At 39.0% G+C, this 27,255-nt stretch overlaps 1 protein-coding gene across 1 annotated transcript in view; it reads left to right on the forward strand.

Moving 5' to 3' along the window:
- Positions 1–27,255, forward strand: part of ADGRG2 (adhesion G protein-coupled receptor G2) — a 66,269-nt gene that overhangs the window by 25,498 nt on the left and 13,516 nt on the right. The window contains exons 4-18 of the mRNA XM_048494091.1: positions 1,048–1,101; positions 4,338–4,385; positions 4,496–4,528; positions 8,648–8,689; positions 9,388–9,444; positions 9,596–9,666; positions 11,050–11,126; positions 13,196–13,235; positions 13,350–13,384; positions 15,134–15,231; positions 16,181–16,253; positions 17,758–17,926; positions 17,959–18,271; positions 19,199–19,379; positions 20,392–20,548. Coding sequence (XP_048350048.1) covers positions 1,048–1,101; positions 4,338–4,385; positions 4,496–4,528; positions 8,648–8,689; positions 9,388–9,444; positions 9,596–9,666; positions 11,050–11,126; positions 13,196–13,235; positions 13,350–13,384; positions 15,134–15,231; positions 16,181–16,253; positions 17,758–17,926; positions 17,959–18,271; positions 19,199–19,379; positions 20,392–20,548 — 1,448 coding nt within the window. The remainder of the gene's footprint in view (positions 1–1,047; positions 1,102–4,337; positions 4,386–4,495; positions 4,529–8,647; positions 8,690–9,387; positions 9,445–9,595; positions 9,667–11,049; positions 11,127–13,195; positions 13,236–13,349; positions 13,385–15,133; positions 15,232–16,180; positions 16,254–17,757; positions 17,927–17,958; positions 18,272–19,198; positions 19,380–20,391; positions 20,549–27,255) is intronic.

Raw genomic sequence — 27,255 nt, forward strand, 5'->3', positions numbered from 1 at the left:
GTAATGTCAGATCTAAGTAGAACACTCAATGTATTTTAACCTTTGGCACATTAGATTTTTTTACATTTTTAGACAGCTTCTATTTATATCAGTAGCCACTGTCAATTTAATTTATTAATGTTCAGATATCGAAGAACGGTTATTCAAGGATAATCACTTTTTCAGCTGAAGTGAGAAATGTGAGAAAAAGTGAGAAAGCAGTTTTTTCCATTTCCTTAAATACTGACCTAGTTTTAAACACAATACTGTTTTTATTAATGCTATATACTTTTCCATTATATATATGCTAAACAATTCTGTTTTTAATTGTTCCAGTTTCAGGGTTTTCTTTTCACATGTAGGATTATTTTAAATAGTTCAGTGTTGCCCTCTTCTGGTGGATACTGCTTCCAAACTGGAGTTTTCTCTCTACCTCTCTTTTTGATATAACATGGTAGTTTTCCCCATTCTCAATATGCTCTTCCCCAAACCTTGAGTTCTTTCCGAAAAGACCAGAGTATTCCAAGTGTATTATTAGCATGAAGTGTGAGAGGAATTGTACACATTATCCTGAAACAATGTACACATTGTTACCATTTTCCCAATTTTTTCTCATTTTGCTAGAAAGTTTTGATCACTTAAAAAAGAAATTGCTATAGTTTGATATTCTAATATGTTGGTGCATATCTGTTTCCATTTCAAATGTTAATAGTTGTGTGTTATTGCTCATTTGTGAAGAAATAAAATAGGTGGCAAGTCTTCATGCCAGCTGTGACAGCCATACCCCCAAAGTCCAATTGCTATTGGCTATTGCTGAGCTCATGTGGAAAAGAAATTATAGGAACAAGATGGAAGAAGGTGTGCAGTCAACATGTGGAAAATCTGTTCACCAGTGTGCATATTCCTGCATTCACTGTTCACCAGTGTGCATATTCCTGCATTCATAGTGACAATAAGAACAATGTGGAGAATCCTTTCAGTGTGGAAGCAGCCCTAGATAAGAAAGATCATTGTTACAAAAACATTTTCATTTAACCTAACAGGTGTATTGAATTGTTCACTTTATAGCGGGTGCTAAAGATGGCCGATCAGGACTACAAGTGGATCCAGCAACCACTCCAGGTAAAACAACAGCTGTCTCTCTTGTATTTTAGTTTAAAAAGAAAACAGTGGATACAAATTACCAGAATAATTTCTAGTGTTGGTAAAGGAAACAGCTGTCTCTGATGTACTCTGATGATTGTAAACCATGTCTTGTGTCTGTTCATTTTGAAATCTGGTCTTCCGTGTGAATATTTCAGATCTCACTTGTACAGAATATTCAAGATAAGTCAGTGAAATAGTTTATCTGTCATAGAGATATGATGGTCTAGAGGCACTTACACCAATTTTGGGGAAAATATATTCTTCTTGAAAACTCCTATTCATCTTTTTTTTCTCTTTGGAATGAATGGACTGCTTTAATGACTTGATTCTACTCACTCAAATTGTATGGTGTACAGTTTTTGGCAGACTGGCAGGGAATTTTGGGATGAGTTAGATGACAAGAGATTTGACATCACACCAGTGTGCAACATCACTTGTGATGCAAAATGAGAAGTGATTATATTGTTCCAAGTTCTGCACTGGAAGTGATGTTGCACACTGGCGCTATATTGAATTTCTCCCACCACCTTGTTGAGCAGTTGCTGGGAATAGAATGCTGAGAATGAAGACTTTTTCTCCTTTGTGATCACTGAATGAGTTTAAGACAAGGCTTTACCCACTCAAAATATGGAGCCTAAAAATTATGTAAGACAATCTACAGCAGTAATAATTTTATTTATTTTATTTTATTGAATTTATATCCTCCCTATTCCCAATCAGAGTCAGGCTCTGGATGACTTACAAAGATTAAAAACATAGTACAGTGAAACCTCAGTTTTCGTTGACTGCGGTTATTGTCAGTTTTGGTTTTTGTCGGATTTCTCCGCGTTCGTCGCCATGCCATGTGACCTCGTTGCTAATTTCCTATGGAAATATCCTATGGAACTAATTGCCTCGGTTTTTGTCGGTTTCGGATTTCGCCAATTGTTTTCAGACGGATTACCAACGAAAACTGAGATTTCACTGTAATAACATAAAACTAATAGGAAATTAATCTTTCTAAAGTCTAAACATAGGATCTATTAATGGCAACTAAAATAGCAGTGTCCTCTATAGCCCGTAGTATACATTTCCCTGCCTCAGCAGATCTCCTGTTTATCCATGGATTGGAAAAACAAGCAAAGAAAAGGGAGGTACATAATTACTAATTAATAACTAGTAGTTGATAGCTTGTAGTTTGGGAGACCAGCAAGACAGTATAGCAGACAGCAGGTGCCTGCAACCAAAAGCCTGGAGGCACATCTCCATCGTACAGGTCCTTCAGCCAACAGCGAGTTCCAACAGGCTGGAGCCAGGGCCAAAAAAGCCCTGGCTCTGGTTGAGGCCAACCTCATGTCCTTGGGGCCTGGAACTAACAGAAGATTACTGTCGAGAATCTAAGTGTCCTCTTAGGGCAATATGGGGAAATGTGTTTCCAAAGGTACAAGTTTGTAAATGAATGTTGTAGACATATACCGCATATTTTCAGAGAGATATTTACTGTTTATATGTAAATAATGTAGGCAACAATTAATATGCTACAGTGTGATTGATAATATGTTATTGAAGAATTCAGTTCCTCCGTGTTGTTGTTTAATCCAGATAGGCTGATGATCCTGTGGTAATTGCATTAATCTTTTTGGCCCAGTAATATCATTCTTTTGTTTACTACAAAATTTGTTTTTCAATTTCAAAAACCTTTAATGGCATAAGAAAATTTGTTTTTTTTTCTAATTTCAATTTTTTTCATTGCTTTTTCATCTAACCTATGGGAAGATTTTGATGTGTTACTTCTTCTGTGATCAGAGATCTATAAGGCTACCATTGAATGTCAGGTGACACAGAGCAAGGGTAGTGGGGTGGTCTCTGCTCCTTGACATTCTACCCCAGCAGATTTTCTTCATAGATGTAGGTGGAATCTCTGCTTTTGTGGAATTCTGCCTTAAGCATATAGTATATAAGTTGCCTTATTATGATAGTACAGTGGGATTAATTTTTATCTTGAAAAGCAAATCCACATATGATATTACAGCCTGCTTATAAACACTTCACATTTTTAAAAGACCTTTGCTGTGCTGCGTGGAGTAGCAGCTGCTGCTTGAAAAAAAAATCTAAAGCCTTTTAGTGTTCACAGAATGAGTTTTATGACTCTTTGGGCAAAGATAAACTTTTCCGCTAGTAGCTGGTACAGACTATTTATAAAACTTGGATGGAATATTTCAAAATAAAGTGAGTCTTGAGCCACTTTAAAGAATAACAAAACTTTTATTCTAGCATAATCTTTCATGGTCTAGACCTTCTTCTTTAAATGCTATGACTTTGCATTATTTTTTATTATCCAGAAGAGTTAAGGTATCATGAAATGCACAAAATCAAGGTGAATTGTAATTATGTAAAATTTAAAATCTAATCAAGAAAAAAAGTAGAAAATTATTCATCTAACCCAGTTAATACCAGTTATGGGTTGGAATTCATATATCCAACTATTACATAGTGCTGCCATGCTTAATTTCCAAGATCTGATGAGGTCAAGCTAGCCAACCAAGCCAACACAAACGTTGAAAAAAAGGATTCAAAGTATTATTATCTTAACAAATCATGTGACTCCCTACATTTTACTGGCATCAGTTGAACATAATTAAATAATTATTAGTGTTAATAATTTTCCTGGTTAGGCTTGAGTTTGACATAATTATATTTAATGTCGAAGGCTTTCACGGCCGGAATCACTTGGGTTCTGTGTGGTTTCCGGGCTGTATGGCCGTGTTCTAGCAGCATTCTCTCCTGACGTTTTCGCCTCTGAAGATGCCAGCCACAGATGCAGGCAAAATGTCAGGAGAGAATGCGGCTAGAACACGGCCATACAGCCCGGAAACCACACAGCACTCAAATAATTATATTTCATTCTGAATTACCTGCATTTCTTGACCCTGCCTGTTTTTTAGCCTCTTACAACAAAAATGATTGCAAAATGACTACCAGTGTATAACATCTGAAGAACTATTTTTATTTATTTATTTATTTATTTATTTATTTATTTATTTATTTATTTATTAAACTAGTTCTAGTTCAGAAAAACATATGCTAGAGTAACATTAGTCCAAGTTCCACAGATGCCCGTTTATTTTAATTGTAACAAGCTATCCCTTTAGACATTCCAGTCACTTCTACATATATAGCTTCTTACATTTCTCATTTCATTTGCATTTTAAAAAATATCTATTTATTTACAGCGGATTCATCTATTGTCACTTTTCTCACCTACTCCAACAGTGCAACAGGCAAGGCTTCATAAATATTTATCATACCTACCGGTAGTGGGTTTATCTTTAAATTATTTTCCCCTCACAGTTTTGCCATTTGTATTACTTTTGTGCTTTCTCCCCTTTAGATTCATCTTCATTTGAAACGATGCCTTCTGCAGGTGAGGATTTGCACAGAAAATATTATGTATACAAACTGTGTGTAATGGGTAGCTTTTAGTTTTAATAAAAGCAAAGCTTATCTTTAATTAAAACCGAAATTATCTCATACAAATTCTGATACAGAAAGTATTTGATTCTTTTTAGATTAAGAGAGCTATGGTTATATCTAAATGGACAATTTCTACTGTATAATAGTGAAATATTTTGGATGTAATACAGAATTTCTCAAACTGTGGGTCAAGATAGACAAAGGTCGATTCCTCATGGGGGAAATATCCTGGGATTGGACCGGGACCATAAAATACCTGTACCTTTTTATTCTGGTCTGTCCCTCCCTACCGCAGCTGTGTCTGCAGAGAGTTGAAACCAGGATCTTGAGTTGAAACCAGGATCAAGGTGACCACCTCCTTTCCACGAGCTCGGGATCAGCTTGGGGGCTCTTTTGTTGCTAGGCCATGATTGGCTGTTGCATTGGGGTGGGAACATGAATGAGCATTCCCTTTTTGTTTTGTTTTTTCCCCGTAACGATCACGTAGCTGCGTCATCACAAAGCATAGAATGTAGGGAGGCATATTGAGTTGCATGGTCGTGTGTGTGTATATATATATATTCCTGCCCTGAGTCTCCATTCGGGCACAGTGGCCTGGGAATGCTCAGAATGGGTGAGTCAAGGTGGGCAGGAATGCGCTTTAAAGTGCATTCCTGCCCGCCTTGAGTCACCCATTCGGAGCATTCCCAGTCCACTGCGCTCGAATGGAGACTCAGGGTGGGAAAAATAACATAGGCCTCATCCTGGGATGAGGAGGATATTGTAGGGCAGGGCTGGGACAGAGCTGAATTTGCCCCGGGAGCTGTGGGGAGTCCCTCCTTGAACCGGGATGCCTACCATGCTTGTCCCGGGATATTTCCCCTGTGAGGAATCGACCATAATGATTTTTTTGTGTCTGCCATGAGGATGCCATTTGAGAATCCACTATTTAAGAATCATTTAAAAATGCTGAAGTGAGGTGAGCTGAGGCACACCCCCCCCCCCAAATCTTGTCAAATGCAGAAAAAGCCATCCCACCTGCAGCTGTTTCAGCACTAGAAAAACTGGGAAACAAGAGAGCTGTGCTATGGGCTCAGTCAGGGAATGGCAAACCTTTGGGATGCATTGCTTCATTCCAAACTGGAATGCATTATTCCATGTAATAATTTGTGTCCTGGCATCCAACCATTCAGTTATGGGAAGGGGGTAAAGTTGCAACATGGCCTTACCTGTATGAGGTCTGTGATGTGTGTGTATTACTCTTTCTTCAATATCCTTTGTAACCTTAGTCCCCAACTGTACATTCTATTGCCCTTGTGGGGAAAAGTTATAGCTATCCATTCTCAGATATTTCTTCTCCCAGTCAAATACAAGTAAGACTTACAAGCTGTCTCCCTCTCCAAAGCATCCTTGAGTCTGGGCTAATGGGAGAAACAGGAATGATGGAAATGATGTTATGATGCATCAACATCACTTCCAGGCAAAAATCCAGACATAACATCAGTGTGTCAGAACACTCTAGAATCCCCACCTCCACCTCGCCAAATTCAATGGTAAATTCCACATCATTATCTAATACACTGACATCACATCTGGGTTTTTGCCCAGAAGTAATCTCAATGCATCATGTGACATCATTTCCACCCCTTGCCTAATGGGTCCAAGCAACCCTGCTCCTGGAACAAAGACTGCCAAAATAGTCCATGGATGGATGGGGACACTTAGCCCTCTCTGTACCACAGCCCTGATTTTGATCTGAGTTCCCTGGGTCCATTTATCTTTAACAACAGTCCTATAAATCAGGTGTGCCTGGACTTTTATTCTGTTTCTTATGCTATGTTATGAACCAGTTTTTCTGTTTGCAGTTCATCTTGCTTTTTTGCGGTCTGGACTTTGGCATTACTTTTTAAAATTACATTTATGTTGTATCAACTCTGTTTGAAGTTTCGATCAATTTTCTTGTTTGTAATGCTATATTTTATTAATGTTATTATTTGCATTGGATATTAAATTAGTTATTTTTAGCTTAAATCAATATTTTTCTATATTCTAGTGTTCAGTTTCCATCTGAATATTTGCAACGTGGTTGCTTTCTGCTCAACACTTTGAACTAACTTCTAAATACTGTAGAATAGACAATACAACTTCTAAATAGTTTGGGTTAATTTTACACGCAGTTCAAAATACTTTTTCATACAGGTATGAGTAAATGTTTCTGCCTGCAATGAGATTTAATTGCTTAGATACAAAGATGCCCTTCTGCATATGTAAGGTGAATGAGTTCTACTCACCTTACTTTAGCGAGTTGTGCAAGACAATGGTCATTTCTGCACAGCACAAATAAAACGTCTTGAGAACATTTAAAGAAGCATTTTGGGGAGAATGTTCGCACAGCATTTTCCCCAGGACACCTTCAAGATGTTTTATTTCTGTTCAACCTGCTTTTTAAAGAAAATGCTCAACTAACAATCTTTCCCCCTCAAAACAGGTTGAAGATGTCTTCTACTTGCTTGTGTGAACAAATAGGAAACGTTTTATTTCTCCTGCCCAATTTTAAAGCTCTTACATTCATTTTATTTATTTATTTATTTATTTATTTATTTATTTATTTATTTATTTATTTATTTATTTATTGTATTTATAAACCACCCTCCCCCGGAGGGCTCAGGGCGGTGTACAGACAAATTTTCATCGCAGCTTCCACTCACCATTTTCTCTATGCCACCCACCATTTGGTGAAGGTTTCCCTCAGTTTCCTCTACTTGCAGCTTATCTGCCACCATTTCTATGTAAGAACTACATGATTCAGCGCTCATGTAGTTTTTCCTTTTGCGTGTGTATTGAGGGAGCTGTCTTCGAAGCTACAGCGACTCAAAATACGTGCATATTGCAGATTCTCGTATCATGTTGTCGTAACTTTGAAGACACTTCCCTCAAAATAACAAAAAAAAAGAGAAAAATGACAAGTGCAACAAACCAGCAGTCAAAACTAACTTTCTTCAAGTACTTTGTACATGGAAATGGTGGGCAGATGAGCTGCAAGCAGAGGAAACCTCTGAGGGAAACCTTCACCAAATGGCAGGCAGCACGAATCACAAGCGGGAGAAAATGGCAGGCACAAGCTGAAATAAAAATGGAAATGAGAGCTAGTGGAGGGGGGAAGCAGGGAAAAGAACCACTTTTTCTGGCAACACAAGACTTTATTGTGCTGTGCAAAAATGGTCAGTGAAAACTAAACCCAAATATATACTTAACACATGTATGAGAGGTTGCGGAACAATTTGTACTAATGTATTGTTGAAGGCTTTCACGGCTGGTTTCAACTGGTTGTGGTGGGTTTTCCGGGCTGTGTGGCCGTGGTCTGGTAGATCTTGTTCCTAACATTTTACCTGCATCTATGACTAGCATCTTCAGAAGTGTAACACATAGAGAGATGTCTGTTACACACTGCGTCCATTTAAAGGGATCAGATAGGAAGTGATATCTTGAAAAGCAATTGCTAATCAGAGTGGACAAAACTGGTGTTGAAAGACCAATGGTCTGACTCAGTTTAAGGTATGTTTATGTGTTCATTAGAGCTTCTCCCTTGCTTTGAACAACAGAGGACCTCTTCAGATATAATAAAGAATTGTTATCAATCATATGCACATGCATTTTTGTTAGTATGTTCTTTGGAGAAGGAGAAATGGTTGACTATTGTGATTGATAGAATGTAGTTCTATAGCAGCAAGCCATGATGAAGCTGTGTGCCTTATGTATGTTCGTGGCTGATAGGTTAAAATTGTTGTGGGTGTTTTATTGCCTCTTTCTGAAGCATTGTTATGACAAACTGCTAAACAACAGTACATTTTAATTATACATTAAAATATTTTAATTATGTATTATTACTCAGCAGAACGGTTTTTCTCCCATGACTCCCAATGGTCATGCCAGGAAATGGTTATTATTATAGGTGGTATCAAAGTTTCATAGAATAAAGAACTATTTGGTTGTCTGGGAGACCCACACAGTTTCTATAACTCTGAAATGTCATAGCTATATGCAGTAAAAATTATTGTACTTAATATTACAATTTTTGCTGTTTGTTTAGAAACAATGAAAGTGACAGAACCTAACTTCTTAACCATCACTGGTATGTAGTTTTATCACTTTAGAACCCAAATTGTGAAGTTATTTTTATGTCTGAAGCATTGCTGTTTGACTTCTTCTGTGCCTATAAAATACATTTTGTGGCATGGATAGATACAATAATTTACAAGCAAAGCAAATCCTTAGATTTGTTTGCCTTCCCATAATAAAAAGAGTAGACATGATCCTACCAAAATGAAGCATTTTTATGTCTTCATTCACATGTGCTCCTTTATGGAGTATAATCCCCAATCTCCATGCCCACCCTAGGTATGCCACTGGTTTGAAGGCAAAACCTTTGCAACTGCAGTGAGTTGAGAATCTGTTCAACTTGGTGGGGGGGGGGGGGGCCATTGTTCTGAAATTGTGAATTAACTCAAGTTCAGCAGTATAGTTTTCCCCTCACATTTCTTTGTTTGACGACTGCCACTCTTAGGTCAGGAATGAAATTACCTGGAAGGTTAAAATATTTTCCCACTGGTTTTTGAGTATTGCAGTGTTTAATTTGGATTTATGCTCAATTATCCTTTTGCATAGGGACTGACCTTTTTGTCCAATGTAGAGAGTGGAAGGGCATTGCTCAAATTTGATGACATTATATTATATTATTTAAGGCATGATATTATTAAATTATTTATGTTATTATTTTAACATGCAAACTTCTCTAACAAGTGTTTGAATTGAATCAATGATTTCTTGCAGGAACTGAATTTCCAGAAAATAGTGTATGTAACTTAGCAGCCCTGTGTAAAGACTCGGGTTAGTGTCTTTTCTTTTATTATTTTCATTTTTGCGTGTAAGAAAATGTTTGCAGATTAAATAATATTTCTTGAACAACTGTTGAATCAACTGAACAACAGACACATTTCTTATACCAAGCCATTTTTTATTTATATGATTGTATTTTCAGTCTTCTACACAGGCATTGTGAAATTTCAGACCAGTGGAAACAGCACAGATGATTCATTTAGACTAAAGCTAGTAAGACTCTTTATTGTGATATATTATTTTATTGTCATGTTTTGGTTACATTCTCTGTGCTATAATACATCTGTCATATGTTAGGTACTAGAAAATTTTTGAAATAAAATTGTAAAAGAAGGGTTGTAAAAGTAGGGTTAAAGGGTATCATCTTATGGGACTATTTTCTAATTGATGTACCCTGTCATGAAAAGTATACTTGGGCCCATTGTACATGGAACACTTACCTTGGGACTCCTCTCTGTGCTGTGGGCTTGCAGTGGGCTCTCCTCGCAGTTCTCTGTGTACACACAAGGAGGCATTCCCTCCTGCACAGTTTTTCTGCAGAAAACTCTCCTGGCCTGATTCTCTCAACTCTGCCCATCAACTTATTCTTAAAGGCACAGATCTTAATGACATTCTTAAAGACACAAATCTCATTATGCTTAGTAGTCAAGATTGCTGGCTTAGTCTTTAAATTGCACTTTTATCTATATTACTGTTCCATCTTTTCCCCCAAATGAAAGTGCAAAGCAATTCCCTGCACTGCAGGGTGCTAGAGAAGGGGACATTGGGCTATAGCCAATATTCTCTGTCCCCGCCACTCCCTGCTGTTACTGCTGCAGGAGCACAGAGAGGCTTGTTTATTGTGTCAGTATCTCGATATATCAAAATAATGCGGAGGTCGGTATATTTTGGCTAAACCCATGTGAGTAAGTTTCTTTTCTTTCACTTGAAGGAGCCAGCAACATGGAAGGGAGGGCAAGGGGAAGGGGTGTAGGGCAGTGGGAGAAAGTGGGAAGGCTGGCTGTGGGTGGAGGGAATATGTCTGGGGCAAAGCTGTGCTCACTGGCAAATCTGGTCACTCTTGTGGTGAAGCAAAATTAAAATCATATTAGAAGTGGTCTCACTTGCTCCAGAGAGAATGACATCCATTCAGAGAGAAATACATCCATACAAGAAATTCAGAGAGAAATACATCCATACAAGAAATCTTGCTGTGATGGACATTTTCCCCCTCCTTGCAGCAAACACTTTGTGCAGAATTGGCCTTAAACAAGAAAGGAGTCACCAAGAAGTTTTCTTGGAACTCTTGAAGTCATTGGAAGGAGTGATGGCTGACATTAATTAGATGGAAAAGCAAACAGGCAGTGAGTGGATGGATAAATTAATTGCTGCTTAATAATTGCTACTTACCAATTTCATTTCCTCCTCCTCCTCCCTCTGCTACTATCTCCATTGCCATCAACCCAGACCATGTTTCCGCTGATCATATTTCTAGCAGATCACATTTTTCACTATAAGAATACTGAATCTACATTAAATATACATTTTAAATAATATCCAGTATGTATTCCTGAATATCATATTTATAATGTATTAATTGGCTCTTTCTTTTCCTAGCATTATTCTAGAGATAACACCAGTGAGGTTACGAAACTCCAGATGCCATTTATTCAGTCTTCCTCAAAGGATTACGAGTAAGCATATTTCTAGCTAATTATTAGATACTTATCCTTTTGCATTATTTTGAAATCAGCTGGAATAATATGATTAAATGCTGTCTGAATAGTTCACCACACATTTCCATGTTCCCTTTCTAACCATTAAAAATATACATTTCCTTAATGTTAATATAAATTAGATATATTATTTTAATTTTGGACTGTATTCCAACTATATTTCATACAGGTAGAAGGTATTTCAGTGGATGAGGAAAGAGCATTTTTGTTAATCCCCCTCCCACTTTACTCCCGTTATGCTGTGGGACACAGCAGGATTTAGCAGGTGTGGAATGGCCAGAAAGATTGTTGTTACAAGTGATGCTCTCCTTGAATTAAATCTGTAATGAATAATGTCAGGAAAGTGAATTAACAAAAACATTTGTTAGCTTGATAAAATATTAATTGAAAATTGTGTCTGAAGACACTAAAGAATGGTAAGCAATGCAAGAACAGTAAGCAACTATGTGACTTCACTTTTTAGTAATAGTATGTACATTTCACATTATTTACAGCTACAGCCACTTAAAAATATTGCTGTATGGATTATGTTTAATATGGAGCCCTGTTTTAGCTGTGCTAAATAGAGGTGTCTGTGCTAAATTGAGGTGTCTTCCACACAGAGAAGGGGTTAATCGCAGCATCAGGGCTTCCATGTGGATGATTTTGCTACAGTTTCCTTGCCTCAGTCCCTAGAAGGGCCCCCCTTTCCCCTTGGCCCCTAAGGCTTTTGCACTTTTAAAAAATTAGCACAGGAATATAATACCTATACTCTGTTGTAAGACAGGTGCAGTAAGTTCTCTGAATTCCCAGCTTTCATTAAAAAAAATAAATAACAGCCCCATCCGGGGAGGGCTAATTCCCCTCTGGAGCTGGCACACCTCTGTGCCAGGATGGGTGTCCACTCCACAAGTGCAAGGGGCAAATGCGCCAGCGGGGTTACTTACCATGGTGGCTGAGCACCGCGTGGCTCCTTAGTACCCAAACTGGAAGCCACTGCTCTTGCCTTGGCTTGACAGCACAAAAAGCTGTGCCAGCATGGCTGGGGGCATTCTGAGGGTGGGCTGGAGGCTGGAGCCAACATTAGTTGACTTCCTTCCAGCCTTTGCCTGCCGGAATGCTAGTGCTGGGGGCTTGGTCCATAAGTCCATAGTCCATAAGTCCTAAGTCCATAGAACCCAATGGAGGACTTCTTGACAGCAGAGAGACTTTTTTTTGCATTTGGCCTTCCTGCACTGCCGAGAAGCCCTCTTAGGAGCAATAGGGCAGTGCTGAAGCAGTGTTACGGCCTGCCACTGCAGATTGTGGATTGTGCTGTCAGTCTCTGTCGCTTTTCCTTGCAAAAATATGCCTGCTCAGGAAGGAGATAGAGAATTTCTTTTTAAAAAATGAAAGCTCAGAACCTGTTACACATATTGTTACAACGATGTATGTTGCTATAACAATGTTTTAGTGCCAATTTAAAAAAAAGTCCACCAGTTGGAAGGGAAGAGGGGGCTGCTGTGGGAACAAGGTAAGGAAAAATGGCTGCCTTGTGGGTCAGAAGATCCAAATTTTCACTATTATACATCAGCCAATCAGGCTTTATTTCAATCCTTCCCAAAATTCCAAAGCAAAACAGGCTTGAAAAAAAACTGAAGAAATGTCGGGGAACTCCCCAGAATTGCACAAATGCACTGCGGTGTTGTTGCAAAGCAGGGAAAAAAACAACCCCTGCTTCCTAAAAGTGTTGAATTTGGTGTGGATAACCTATGCAGAAGATGTTGAAGACTTGTGATCCAGTAGCTAATGCCGCAGGTTTTGGCTGCAAAGCTTGAATGGCAGATTTCTGTCCTCTCCTGCTCCTTCCTTATTGCTTTGCAACCATGTGATATAGGGACCCTTGCAGTGGGCTTAAAAACACCAAAGGCTTTTATGAAGGGCACTTCCATGGTGAGATACAAGCAGCTGAGTACTATTATCTTTAGTTCACTGCCACATGGACTCAGGGGACAGTTTGCAAATAAAAATCTAATGTAGAGTTTCTGTTCATACATTTTTTGTTTTAGAATTTCAAGTCTCAACAGTACGCTTCAAAAATTTACTGAGGTAAGTGATTGGGCAAGGCTGCATTTAATTATGGATTCTCAGAAATATACCTAATTTTGGATGATTAAATACATATTTTAATGATGAAATAATTATATTTTTATTTTCTTTTAGTTATCTTTCATACAGTGTGATGCAGGAAACCAAAGGTTTGTTCTTTTCAAAAATAATTCCACTTATTTTTATGATTCAGCACCTCTGCTGTGTGTATTAGAAAATATATTTCTGTTCATTTAAGAACTCTTATCCCATCTCTGTAGAGCCAGAGTGGTGTAGTGGTTAAGACTGGTGAACTCTTATCTGGAGAACCAGGTTTGATTCCCGTTCCTTCACATGAAGCCTGCTGGGTGACCTTGGTCACAGTTCTCTCAGAACTCTCTCAGCCCATGGAGAAGCAGACAATGGCAAACCACCTTTGAATGTCTCTTGCCTTGAAAACCCTATGGGATCCCCATAAGTCAGTCATGACTTGATGGTACACATACATATATCCCACCTTTGTGGGAGGGAAGTCAATATGGTATAGCTCAGTGTCTTCAAATCTTGAAAGCTAAGCTTGGCTGGTACTTGGATGGGAGACTAACAGGGAAGACTCTGTGGAAGAAGGCAATGGCAATCCATCTCTGCTTTTCATTTGCCTTGAAAAGCCCCTTGCAGGGATCACCATAAATTGGTTTTGACTTGACAGCTTTTATACACACACACACCCCACCTCTTCTTCACAGGGATCAAAGATTCAAGAACTGACAGGCGAGAGAGGTGTGAAGAAGCTTGCCCTAAGGCTAAGGCAAGACTTCAAGTTTCCCAACCGCCTGGATTATTCCCAAGAGGGGTTTTCGTTTCAAACCAACCTCCCTATGAGGTAGTGTAACCAGTGGGTTAATCAATCAGTAAGAGCACAAGAGAGCTTAGGTCCAAAGATTTATTATAGGCAAGAGCACCCAGAAAAATATTACATTCAGGCAAAACAAAATAACACTCTAGCCCCATTTTAGGGCACTAGCTAACAGACTTTCTCCAGTCCCAAGACAAAAGAACAGACTCTGGGGGTAAGTCTGTCAGCTTCAGCTTTCCATCCCCAGCATTCCGCTATGTTACAAAGAGTACTCCACCTGCAGCAATTCTGCCTACTCCCCAACCCAACCTGCAAAACTGTGCATTCTATCCAGACTATAAAATCCCATTCCTTCTGCCCGGTGTTTTACTTTACTAAGCACACTGTCTATCTGCCTAAAGTGAAATTATTCACAGCTGGCTCTTTGCCCTTTGTTCTACATAGATATTGTTTATCAATTTAAATTTCACTCTTCAAGAAGATATTTTCTTTTTAACAGAAGGATGTAGTGGGCCCTCTCAGCCATCCTTCCCAGCAACCTGAAATGCTGTAGAAGGAGCAGCAGAGACAAGGGTTAGAGTGCACAGATGATTGTTGTCAGCACACAGGCTCCAATGTGGGGCTCAAAGGATGCCATGGCTCAACATCTACAATGTTAACAGCGTTATACTTTTATTGAGGTGCATAAGGATATACATTTTTGCCTCCTGACTACCTGAAGCAGAAGATGAATAAAAGCCCCACTTCCTCATAGGATGATACAGTTTCTACAGAAATTGCCATAGGCCCTCAAATTACCAACGGTAATTTCATTACACAATGGGTAATGAAACTCGCATAGATATTTTGCCATTCTTTAAGGAGGAATTGGTTTTCCTTAATGGTGCTTGCTCTAGTAAGTAACAGTTCAGTGTGCTATGAGCCTATCTAAAAGATCAAGCACAGCAGGTGCTAACATCTGCAACCTTTTAAGAAAGTGATATGGAGATGTCATTATTTATATGTGAAAGAAATACCAGTTTTTCCATCGAGTGGGATTTACATTTATTTTTCCTCTTTGTAGTACCCTAGATTGTAGTTTCATAGTAAAGCTGGGCAAGAGAATGAACATAAGCAGAGTATTGGCATATTTACAAAGCCAAGCAGTTGTGGGCCCAGTTGGTAAGTAGTCTTGGAACATACAACATATATATCTTGATGTAAAGCTGCTGTGTTTTAGCCAAAGACAAATTTCTGAGTCCAAATTTCAGCACTTTAGTAGGAATTCAAACAGATGACAACACTGTTAGCTCTAAGGCAACAAAAGCCCCCAAGAATCAACAAACAGTAGTATAGCGCCAAAGGGGTGGGGGGTGGGGCATGGTGGGGGCGTTCCAGGGCGTGGGGGGTGGACACTGCTGCGATGGGTGCAGTTTCCCCTCACTCCGCCCGTCAACAAATGTAGGTTTTTTTAAAAATTGCATGGGCATGCTGGCTTCTTGGTCACCTTACCATTTTACTTATACGTCCCATTAAAGTATGAAAAACATCAGTATTATTTATCAGCTTTCACAAAGGATGTTAGTTTGTTATGGGTTAGTCTTCCATTTGAGGTTTCCTCTACCCAAACAATGATGGTACGTTAAGGGAGGAAAGATTACACTGCTTTGACTGATGTCACTGATCCTATGGGGGAAAAAGAAGTCCACATTCTTAGCAGCAGGCAAGACTAAGCAAAACTGCAGGAAGAGACACCAGCTGTGCAGGCATTGCAATACCATGCCCAGTAAGTGAACAGTAGCACCTAGTGCAGGCTAATGATATGGTTAACTTACACTGGGCAATATGGGAGACTGCCCGGAGCTGCTGATCCTCTTTTCTGTAAGCACATAGGTTCTCTTTTTATAGTTTGTAGTAGAATTGCATTCCCACCCCCTATTCCACAATTGGCCCTGGACAGAAATCTTAACAAAAATTATGTATTTCGTGTGATTTCTGTGAAGTTTAAAGACATATTGACAGTGTGGAATGGCTATATGGAAAACAATGATAGTGGGGAGGTATGTGTAATAACCTCAAATGAATGTGACATTTGTTTCCCCTCTCTCTTTCTCTCTTCTTTAAACTACAGAACTCTGCTGCTGTTCAGCTTCACAGATTTCTTCTTGTCCCTCAACTATAAAAGAACTGCAACAACTGCAATGGTAAGAGTGACATAAAAATGGAACAGCCAAATTTGGGGAGTTGGGGGGTACTTGGGTTGGGTGATTGTTCGTTCCAGCCAGTTGTGCAAAACATTTATCTCTGCATTTGGGTGTGTTTGATTCCCTATGTGGTTTTGGTTTGCATAGGGAAGACAAGCACTTGCTAAAGCTAAGCTGTAGTGCATAATTTCTTCCTTTCCACCAGGCCCCTTTTATGAGTAAAAGGTAAGCAGAGGGGTAGGGTCCTTTCCAGGGCTGTTTTGGTCTTTAAGGGAGGACTCATTGGGGCCAGGCATGTCAGGAGGCATGTCAGCTGGGTGACTTGATACTCCTTGACTTGCTAGACTCAACTAAGCCTGGCTGCTCAACAGCAGCCACCCCATAAAAGCCAGTGTGGTGTTGTATTTAGGGCTTCAGAATAGGGTCTGGTAGACCAGGTGAAAAGCAAGCTCCATCCTACTGTGGAAGCTGACTGGATAATTTTGGGCCAGTCACATACTTTCAGTCTAACCTACCTCACACAAGATTGTTGTGAGGATAAAAAGGATGAGAGGAGAATAACAAAGTGATTTAGTCCCGCTGTGGAAAAAAAGGTATAATTAAGTAAATAAATGATAAATAATAAACATAGCTGAAGATGGGAGGCAGATGTAGGTTGGTGAATGGCTGAGAAGGCAAGAATGAGGCAGAGAAAGGAAGAGTGTATGGGGGTTGCCAGGAAATACAGGGGAGAGTAAGGTGTTCCCCCCTCCCCACAAATTGTTGTGGCTTCTCTACCATGTGTGGGCCTGATCAAGCAGTCAGCACCATACAACAGAACCATAGCTGACTGCTGCCAGGGGAGAGGGAAAGCTAAAGATGTGGGTAGAGGCACTGATAATAGTAGGTTGGCTTAAGGGGGGAAGGAGAGAAGGAAGCATGAAAAGGGGAGAGGCTGTGGACACTTTCAGGGAAGGGGAAGAGAAAATGAGACACCTCTTGTAAGTCATTGCAGATCCCCTGTTTGTTTCAATATAGTTCTTGTGTTTTTGTCTTCGTATACCATTAAGGTATTAATTTCCAATGTATTAAGCTTCACTGAAATTTATCTAAGGGATCTGTAATCTGAGTAGGTGCCAAGAAAAACCCTGCAAACTGATGTGTTAGTACAGTGCTATATTGTGATCAGACTGTTTGTGGCAATAGGAGCAGGGAGACATCTTGTTGAGTGCCTCTTTTTCTTTCAAATCTTATCACATGTCATCTGCGCACTAATCCAAAAGCAAGGGCTTCTCATAACAGAATTATTAAGATATTTGTTATTCATTAGATATTTATTTTATTTAAAATAGTGATGTTCTTTCCTTTGCCCCTCGAAGTTCTATAACTAATGTGTTAGTGTGCAGAGAACTTGTTCATAGAATCCAAATCTTATGCACTACAGTGTTTCTTTGGAACATTATTTGTGTCTTTGCCTGTCCAAGTTGTGAATATCTGTATAATTTTGTCTGTTTCTCCCCTATAGTGGTTTGCATAAAGTAACCTGTGCTGAACATAGTACATCTGGCCCACCAGTATCACCTTTTGTTCCTTCTGTCAGGCCTTCTATCCCTGTAACGCAGCCTGACACTCTTTCTCCCAAATTAATCACTATGTCTCCTCCATTGCTGACCACACCTACAGCCTACTTTCCTGCCCCCACTCGGCTAGGATAAAAAAAACTACACTTCTTCCTTTCATCAAACTAACCTCAGTGGTCCTTCCATCTCCACCTCTGACAACATCTACCAAACCAATTGTTCTATCTCCTGTTCCTACTTTTGAAACAACTACTGCAGTCCTTCCTACAGTATTGTCTACCAAGTCTACTCCTGCACCTTCTATAACAAAGCATCCCACCATACGTACTACTGAAGTATCCTACACTACATCGTCTGCCAGTCTTTCAACAGAAGCTTTGCCAGCTACATCTTCCTTCTCATCTGCTGCAACCAGTGCTTTTTACATAAATTCCACAACCAATCCAACTGGAAATTCAGGTAAATAGACTTGATTTTAAATTGAATAATGATGTTATTTGAGTCTAGGACTGATTCACATATACGTATTGTGTTGCATGCTATTGAAAATGTAACCTTATGGACGTTGCTTTGTGTGACATGCTGTTTATATGAAGATCTGCAGTTTTGGCATTTCTCCACATGAACACAAATCTAAAGAAACTGTAGGCTTTGCAACGCTATGACGAAAATTGCCAGCATGTAATGGGAGCCATTTTGTACTAGCAGATTGTCATGAGGAGCAATTTGCATGAGTCTGCATAGTGGAACCAAGACAATGAATTCAGAGGGATGTCATCAATGAAGAAGGAACCTGGGACAGGGCATGTTAAAAAGAATTGGATGGATTTATTCAGTGCATCTGATTCAGTGCATCTGATTCTTCAGTGCATCTGTAGACTGGAATCTTGCACTAGCTCCTATTGGTTTGCATGATAGAAGGGAGCATCACAGAACATGCTGTTTGCTTTGGTCAAGGTGTCATGATGTCATGGCATTTCCCAGGCCACATCATACCAAGAAGAAAAGCAATATAAAAATGTTTTAATTAATAAATGAATACAATATGACTTCTCTGTGACATCTTCCAAACTTTTAAATTGGTGTCAAAGTGGTAAATAGGGAACAGGAGAAATCCATCAGCAGATATGCCTTGAAATCAACATAAGCTATTCATTCTTTTAAGACCTCAGAACATAATGTTTTCATTTTATATTTACAAATATATTCATAAATTATTTACAAATTATTAAGTAACACTTCCATTAATCAGGATTATGGATGAGACAAAACCCCCCGAAATAAACTGCTTTCAACATAATGCTTCATTTTCCTGTTTCTTTTGTAATCACCTTGGTATATATTTATAAATGTACATTTGGCGTATTTTTCTGCTTTCCCTTGCAGAACAAATATTTTCAGATGTCACCAAGGATATTAATTCTTCCTCTCTTGAGACCATAATATCTGAAATGGAGAGGATATTGTCTACAGAAAAAATTGAACAAAATCGTGCTGAAGAGATGGTGAACAAAGTTGGTAGCCTTCTGGATAATCCTCAATTGCAAATATCTTCAGTATCTAAAAGGTATTTCTCTTTGTAGTATGATGAACTTTTGTGCTTCTCATCCCAATATGCTTTTAATGTGTTGCACACTCAGGCATACATTTTCTATTTCATTTTAAATGTCATATCTTCTTACTAAAACCAGGATCTTGTGGTCACAGCAGTGCATCATTCTGAATCTGTGGAGCTGGAACAAGTAAAAATCCCTTGGATCTAAGCTTCCTTAAATGGATCTAAGCTTCCATTGGATCTAAGCTTCCATTGGATCTAAGCTTCCTTTAATTGGAGAAATTCATGGAAGAGATTTTACTACATTCTTCATCACCTAGTAGCTTCAGCATCCCCTAGAAGCTGTTCCTAAGCTTGTTGAAGGTCAAGGAACACGACAGATTGTCGGTGGCGTATCTACCTAGGGACAAGGGGTTGCTTGCTGTAGTAATTCATTATAAGATCAAGTATGACACAGAACTTGTGTTGGAATTTGAGTTGATTGTAATACAAACAACAATTGATAGATTTGTTGGCAGATCATAATTGATATTTTAGTAATGAGTATTTTGTTCAGTAGCTATTTGACTGTTCTACCACCACTACCCTTTTTGTATTTTGTATAGCATATTTGCATTGTCCTAAGGTACATTTCTCCAAATAAGGACATGAGATCACAAGAATGCATTTAACTAATTTAAATGGCCTTAAGTAGCCCTGTGTAACTCATTCTCTGATTTGTTGGCAAGTTTCCAGCACTGGTAACCCCATCCCATGTTTTATCTATTCAAGAAATGGCTTTGGTGCCATGAATGTATTTTTCCTGGATTTCCTAGATTTTAAAGAATTGCAAATGGAACTTCTTTATAAATGTTTGTACTTTTACCCGTGACAGAAGGAATAAATTAGTACAATATAATGTTTTACATTTCTTTCTTTTTTAGTTCCTTAGTGGTCAAGTTTCAAATAAACTTATATAGGTTTAGTGATGATTATATAGAAATCAAAAATGCAATATATCTGTCTTGTATTTTTACCTCATCAGAATAATAAAAATAGTGGATGCAATCGGTTTAAAATTGAACTTTGCGGCACAGTCCATTAATTTGACATCCGGTTCCCTGGCTCTGGCAGTTCTGAAGATCAACAACAGCTTCTTCAATGGTGTTTCTTTTGCTGTTGAAGATTCCTCACATCTTCAGGTAAGCCCAAGCTTTTCTAAAATGTTTATTTATTTCAATAGACAATGGGAATTTGAAAACATTTGATACTGCATTGAAGTCTAATATCCAGATGTACATAAAAGGAATTCAAAAATATAAGAATCTGAGAAGAGCCCTGCTAGATCAAGATCAAAAATCCATTTACTACAATGTCATATTTCCATAGTTATAAAGCATTTGCCTCTCTAGAATCCTAGAAACAGGACACAAAGACCAAAAGTAGTTAAAACCAGCAGTTCAAAACTCTTTTGACTTTTTTTAAAGATGCCATATTTTTAGTTTCATCATGGAAAACATAGAAGTGGAAATGTTATCATTTGTCAAACAAATCTTATGTGTGATACATTAGGCCTTCAATCTGGATAGTGTGTTTTTGCTACATGTGAAATCTTCTGTGGATGCCTTGCCAGCTACACTTTGGTCTGAAGATGGAATTAGTTACCTCTGTCTTGCAGCTGATACTTGACTTCATGGACCATGTACTATGTGCAGTGGCGAAGCTACCAGATACGAGTTTTAAAAATTGCATGGGCATGCTGGCTTGTTCCTGCCACCATTTTGCTTATCGTCCCATTAAAGTATAGAAAACATCAATTATTATTTATCAGCTTTCTAGGATGTTAGTTTGTTATGGGTTAGTCTTCCATTTGAGGTTTCCTCTACCCAAACATGATAATTTACGTTAAGGAGGAAAAGATTACTGCTTTGACTGATGTCACTGATCCTATATGGGGGGAAAAAGAAGTCCACATTCTTAGCAGCAGGCAAGACTAAGCAAAACTACGGGAAGAGACACCAGCTGTGCAGGCATTGCAATACCATGCCAGTAGGACAGACAGTAGCACCTAGTGCAGGCTAATGATATGGTTAACTTGCACTGGGCAATATGAGAACTGCCAGACTGCTGATCCTCTTTTCTGTAAGCTTTATAGGTTCTCTTTTTTTATAGTTTGAGTAGGGTGCATTCCCACCCTATTCCTAATTGGCCCCTGGACAGAAATCTTAACAAAATTATGTATTTAGGTGTGAGTTTCTGTGAGAAGTTTAAAGACATGTGGCCAGTGTGGAATGGCTATATGGAAAACAATGATAGTGGGGAGGTATGTGTGTAATAACCTCAAATGAATGTGACATTTGTTTCCCCTCTCTCTTTCTCTCTTCTTTAAGCTTCTGAGAACTCTGCTGCTGTTCAGCTTCTGAATTTCTTCTTGTCCCTCAACTATAAAAGAACTGCAACAACTGCAATGGTAGAGTGACATAAAAATGGAACAATGAAATTTGGGGGAGTTGGGGGGGGGTACTTGGGTTGGGTGATTGTTAGATTCAACCAGTTGTACCAAAACATTTATCTCTGCATTTTGGGTGTGTTTGATTCCCTAAGTGTGGTTTCCTTGGTTTGCATAGGGAAGACAAGCTACTACATAAAGCAAAGCTGTAGTGCATAATTTCTTCCCTTTCCACCAGGCTGTTGCTTTATGAGTAAAAGGTAAGCAGAGGGGTAGGGTCCTTTCAAGGACTGTTTTTTGGTTCTTTAAGGGAGGAGTTTCATTGAGACCAGGCATGTCAGGAGGCATGTCAGCCATGGGTGACTCTGATACTCCTTGACTTGCTAAGACTCAGCAACTCAAGCCACAATAGCAGCTGCTCAACATGTTACAGCCACCCCATAAAAGCTTTCAGTGTGGTGTTGTATTTAGGGAGACTTCAGAATAGGGTCTGGTAGACCAGGTGAAAAGCAAGCTCCCATCCTACTGTGGAAGCTGACTTGGATAATTTTGGGCCAGTCCACATACTTTCAGTCTAACCTACCTCACACACAAGATTGTTGTGAGGATAAAAAGGATGAGAGGAGAATAACAAAGTGATTTAGTCCCGCTGTGGAAAAAAAGGTATAATTAAGTAAATAAATGATAAATAATAAACATAGCTGAAGATGGGAGGCAGATGTAGGTTGGTGAATGGCTGAGAAGGCAAGAATGAGGCAGAGAAAGGAAGAGTGTATGGGGGTTGCCAGGAAATACAGGGGAGAGTAAGGTGTTCCCCCCTCCCCACAAATTGTTGTGGCTTCTCTACCATGTGTGGGCCTGATCAAGCAGTCAGCACCATACAACAGAACCATAGCTGACTGCTGCCAGGGGAGAGGGAAAGCTAAAGATGTGGGTAGAGGCACTGATAATAGTAGGTTGGCTTAAGGGGGGAAGGAGAGAAGGAAGCATGAAAAGGGGAGAGGCTGTGGACACTTTCAGGGAAGGGGAAGAGAAAATGAGACACCTCTTGTAAGTCATTGCAGATCCCCTGTTTGTTTCAATATAGTTCTTGTGTTTTGTCTCTTCAGACACCATTGCTGTATTAATTTCCAATGTAGTGATCGTCAGGTCAGATAAAATAATAATCTAAGGGATCTGTAATCTGAGTAGGTGCCAAGAAAAACCCTGCAAACTGATGTGTTAGTACAGTGCTATATTGTGATCAGACTGTTTGTGGCAATAGGAGCAGGGAGACATCTTGTTGAGTGCCTCTTTTTCTTTCAAATCTTATCACATGTCATCTGCGCACTAATCCAAAAGCAAGGGCTTCTCATAACAGAATTATTAAGTTATTTGTTATTCATTAGATATTTATTTTATTTAAAATAGTGATGTTCTTTCCTTTGCCCCTCGAAGTTCTATAACTAATGTGTTGAATTATTTTTTTTTGAAGAGAACTTGTTCCTTAGGAATCCAAATCCTATGCACTGGTGTTTCTCTTGGAACATTATTTACATTATGCGCTGCCTGTCCAAGTTGTGAATATCTGTATGGTACTGTCTGTTTCTCCCCTATAGTGGTTTGCATAAAGTAACCTGTGCTGAACATAGTACATCTGGCCCACCAGTATCACCTTTTGTTCCTTCTGTCAGGCCTTCTATCCCTGTAACGCAGCCTGACACTCTTTCTCCCAAATTAATCACTATGTCTCCTCCATTGCTGACCACACCTACAGCCTACTTTCCTGCCCCCACTCAGATAAAAACTACACTTCTTCCTTTCATCAAACTAACCTCAGTGGTCCTTCCATCTCCACCTCTGACAACATCTACCAAACCAATTGTTCTATCTCCTGTTCCTACTTTTGAAACAACTACTGCAGTCCTTCCTACAGTATTGTCTACCAAGTCTACTCCTGCACCTTCTATAACAAAGCATCCCACCATACGTACTACTGAAGTATCCTACACTACATCGTCTGCCAGTCTTTCAACAGAAGCTTTGCCAGCTACATCTTCCTTCTCATCTGCTGCAACCAGTGCTTTTTACATAAATTCCACAACCAATCCAACTGGAAATTCAGGTAAATAGACTTGATTTTAAATTGAATAATGATGTTATTTGAGTCTAGGACTGATTCACATACTAACATTATTGTGTTGCATGCTATGGAAAATGTAACCTTATGGACGTTGCTTTGTGTGACATGCTGTTTATATGAAGATCTGCAGTTTTGGCATTTCTCCACATGAACACAAATCTAAAGAAACTGTAGGCTTTGCAACGCTATGACGAAAATTGCCAGCATGTAATGGGAGCCATTTTGTACTAGCAGATTGTCATGAGGAGCAATTTGCATGAGTCTGCATAGTGGAACCAAGACAATGAATTCAGAGGGATGTCATCAATGAAGAAGGAACCTGGGACAGGGCATGTTAAAAAGAATTGGATGGATTTATCTCCAGTGCATCTGATTCAGATGCATCCTGATCTCTTCAGTGCATCTGTAGACTGGAATCTTACGCACAAAACTCTATTGGATTTGCATGATAGAAGGGAGCATCACAGAACATGCTGTTTGCTTTGGTCAAGGTGTCATGATGTCATGGCATTTCCCAGGCCACGTCATACCAAGAAGAAAAGCAATATAAAAATGTTTTAATTAATAAATGAATACAATATGACTTCTCTGTGACATCTTCCAAACTTTTAAATTGGTGTCAAAGTGGTAAATAGGGAACAGGAGAAATCCATCAGCAGATATGCCTTGAAATCAACATAAGCTATTCATTCTTTTAAGACCTCAGAACATAATGTTTTTTCATTTTATATTTACAAATATGATATTCCTACAAAGTGTTTGCACAAATTATTAAGTAACACTTCCATTAATCAGGATTATGGATGAGACAAAACCCCCCGAAATAAACTGCTTTCAACATAATGCTTCATTTTCCTGTTTCTTTTGTAATCACCTTGGTATATATTTATAAATGTACATTTGGCGTATTTTTCTGCTTTCCCTTGCAGAACAAATGTTTTCAGATGTCACCAAGGGATATTAATTCTTCCTCTCTTGAGACCATAATATCTAGGAAATGGAGAGGGATATTGTCTACAGAAAAAGTGGAACAAAATGCAGGTTGCTGAAAGAGATGGTGAACAAAGGTTGGTAGCCTTCTGGATAATCCTCAATTGCAAATATCTTCGAGGTATCTAAAAGGTATTTCTCTTTGTGAGTATGATGAACTTTTGTGCTTCTTCTATCCCAATATGCTTTTAGTAATGTTGGGTAACACTCCAGGCATACATTTTCTATTTCATTTTAAATGTCCTTATCTTCTTACTAAAACCAGGATCTTGTGGTCACACAGCAGTGCTGTCATTCTTGAATCCTGTGGAGCTGGAACAAGTAAAAATCCCATGGATCTAAGCTTCCTAGCATCTAATGGATTCCATTGGATCTAAGCTTCCATTGGATCTAAGCTTCCTTTAATTGGAGAAATTCATGGAAGAGATTTTACTACATTCTTCATCACCTAGTAGCTTCAGCATCCCCTAGAAGCTGTTCCTAAAAGCATGTTGAAGGTCAAAGAACACGACAGGATTATTCGATTGGCATTATCTACCTAGGGACAAGGGGTTGATTGCTGTAGTAATTCATTATAAGATCAAGTATGACACAGAACTTGTGTTGGAATTTGAGTTGATTGTAATACAAACAACAATTGATAGATTTGTTGGCAGATCATAATTGATATTTTAGTAATGAGTATTTTGTCTCAGTGGCCTATTTGACTGTTTCTACCACCACTCACCCTTTTTGTATTTTGTATAGCATATCTATTGCATTGTCCCTAGGGTACATTTCTCCAAATAGGGACACTTGAGATCACAAGAATGCATTTACTAACTAATTTAAATGGCCTTAAGTGGCCCCAGGTAACTCATTCTCTGATTTGTTTGGCAAGTTTCCAGCACTGGTAACCCCCCATCCCATGTTTTATCTATTCAAAAGAAATGGCTTTGGTGCCATGAAGATGTATTTTCCTAGTTTCCTAGATTTTAAAGAATTGCAAATGGAACTTCTTTAATAAATGTGTTTGTACTTTTACCGTGACAGAAGGAAATGAAGTGGTACAATATAATGTTTTACATTTCTTTCTTTTTAGTTCCTAGTGGTCCAGAGTTTCAAATAAACTTATATAGGTTTTAGTGATGATTATATAGAAATCAAAAATGCAATATATCTGTCTTGTATTTTTACCTCATCAGAATAATAAAAATAGTGGATGCAATCGGTTTAAAATTGAACTTTGCGGCACAGTCCATTAATTTGACATCCGGTTCCCTGGCTCTGGCAGTTCTGAAGATCAACAACAGCTTCTTCAATGGTGTTTCTTTTGCTGTTGAAGATTCCTCACATCTTCTTGTGGTAAGCCTCCAAACTTTTCTAAGATGTAACATTTATTTCCAATAGAACCAATGGGAATTTGAAAACATTTGATACTGCATTGAAGTCTAATATCCAGATGTACATAAAAGGAATTCAAAAATATAAGAATCTGAGAAGAGCCCTGCTAGATCAAGATCAAAAATCCATTTACTACCAAATGTCCTTATTTCCATGGATTTATAAAGCATTTGCCTCTCTAGAATCCTAGAAACAGGACACAAAGACCAAAAGTAGTTAAAACCAGCAGTTCAAAACTCTTTTGACTTTTTTTAAAGATGCCATATTTTTAGTTTCATCATGGAAAACATAGAAGTGGAAATGTTATCATTTGTCAAACAAATCTTATGTGTGATACATTAGGCCTTCAATCTGGATAGTGTGTTTTTGCTACATGTGAAATCTTCTGTGGATGCCTTGCCAGCTACACTTTGGTCTGAAGATGGAATTAGTTACCTCTGTCTTGCAGCTGATACTTGACTTCATGGACCATGTACTATGTGCAGTGGCGAAGCTACCAGATACTGCGACAGACCGGGCGCACCATTTCTAGTCATGTGGGTGCATGACTAGAAAAATCCCCCCTTCCCCCACGGTCCCCTCCCACTTGGCGCCCCAGCACACACCACACCACTTATTTTTAGGAATGGAGCAGGCTGGAAGCCTGCCATAGCCTGGGCCTGGTGGGAACTACATTTCCCAGGGGCTCCCCTGGGAAATGTAGTTCCCACCAGGCTTCAAACAACACTGAGTAAGGTTCCGGCCTTCTTCTCCAGCCTGCTCCTTTCCTAAAAGTAAGTGGGGTGGGGTGCCGACATGGGGACGCTGCTGAGAATGCTTGATGAAATAATAGGGGGGGGCTTAATAGCCAGAGTGTTCACTGACGACTCTGGTCCTGGGGGCTACGCCTCTGACTATGTGGGGAAGACCATGTACTATGTGGGGAAGAGTGTTTCATTCTGGTCTACTTACTTGCCAGTGCTGTT

The sequence above is a fragment of the Sphaerodactylus townsendi genome, linkage group LG04 (genome assembly GCF_021028975.2).
Source record: "Sphaerodactylus townsendi isolate TG3544 linkage group LG04, MPM_Stown_v2.3, whole genome shotgun sequence".
NCBI lineage: Eukaryota > Metazoa > Chordata > Lepidosauria > Squamata > Sphaerodactylidae > Sphaerodactylus > Sphaerodactylus townsendi.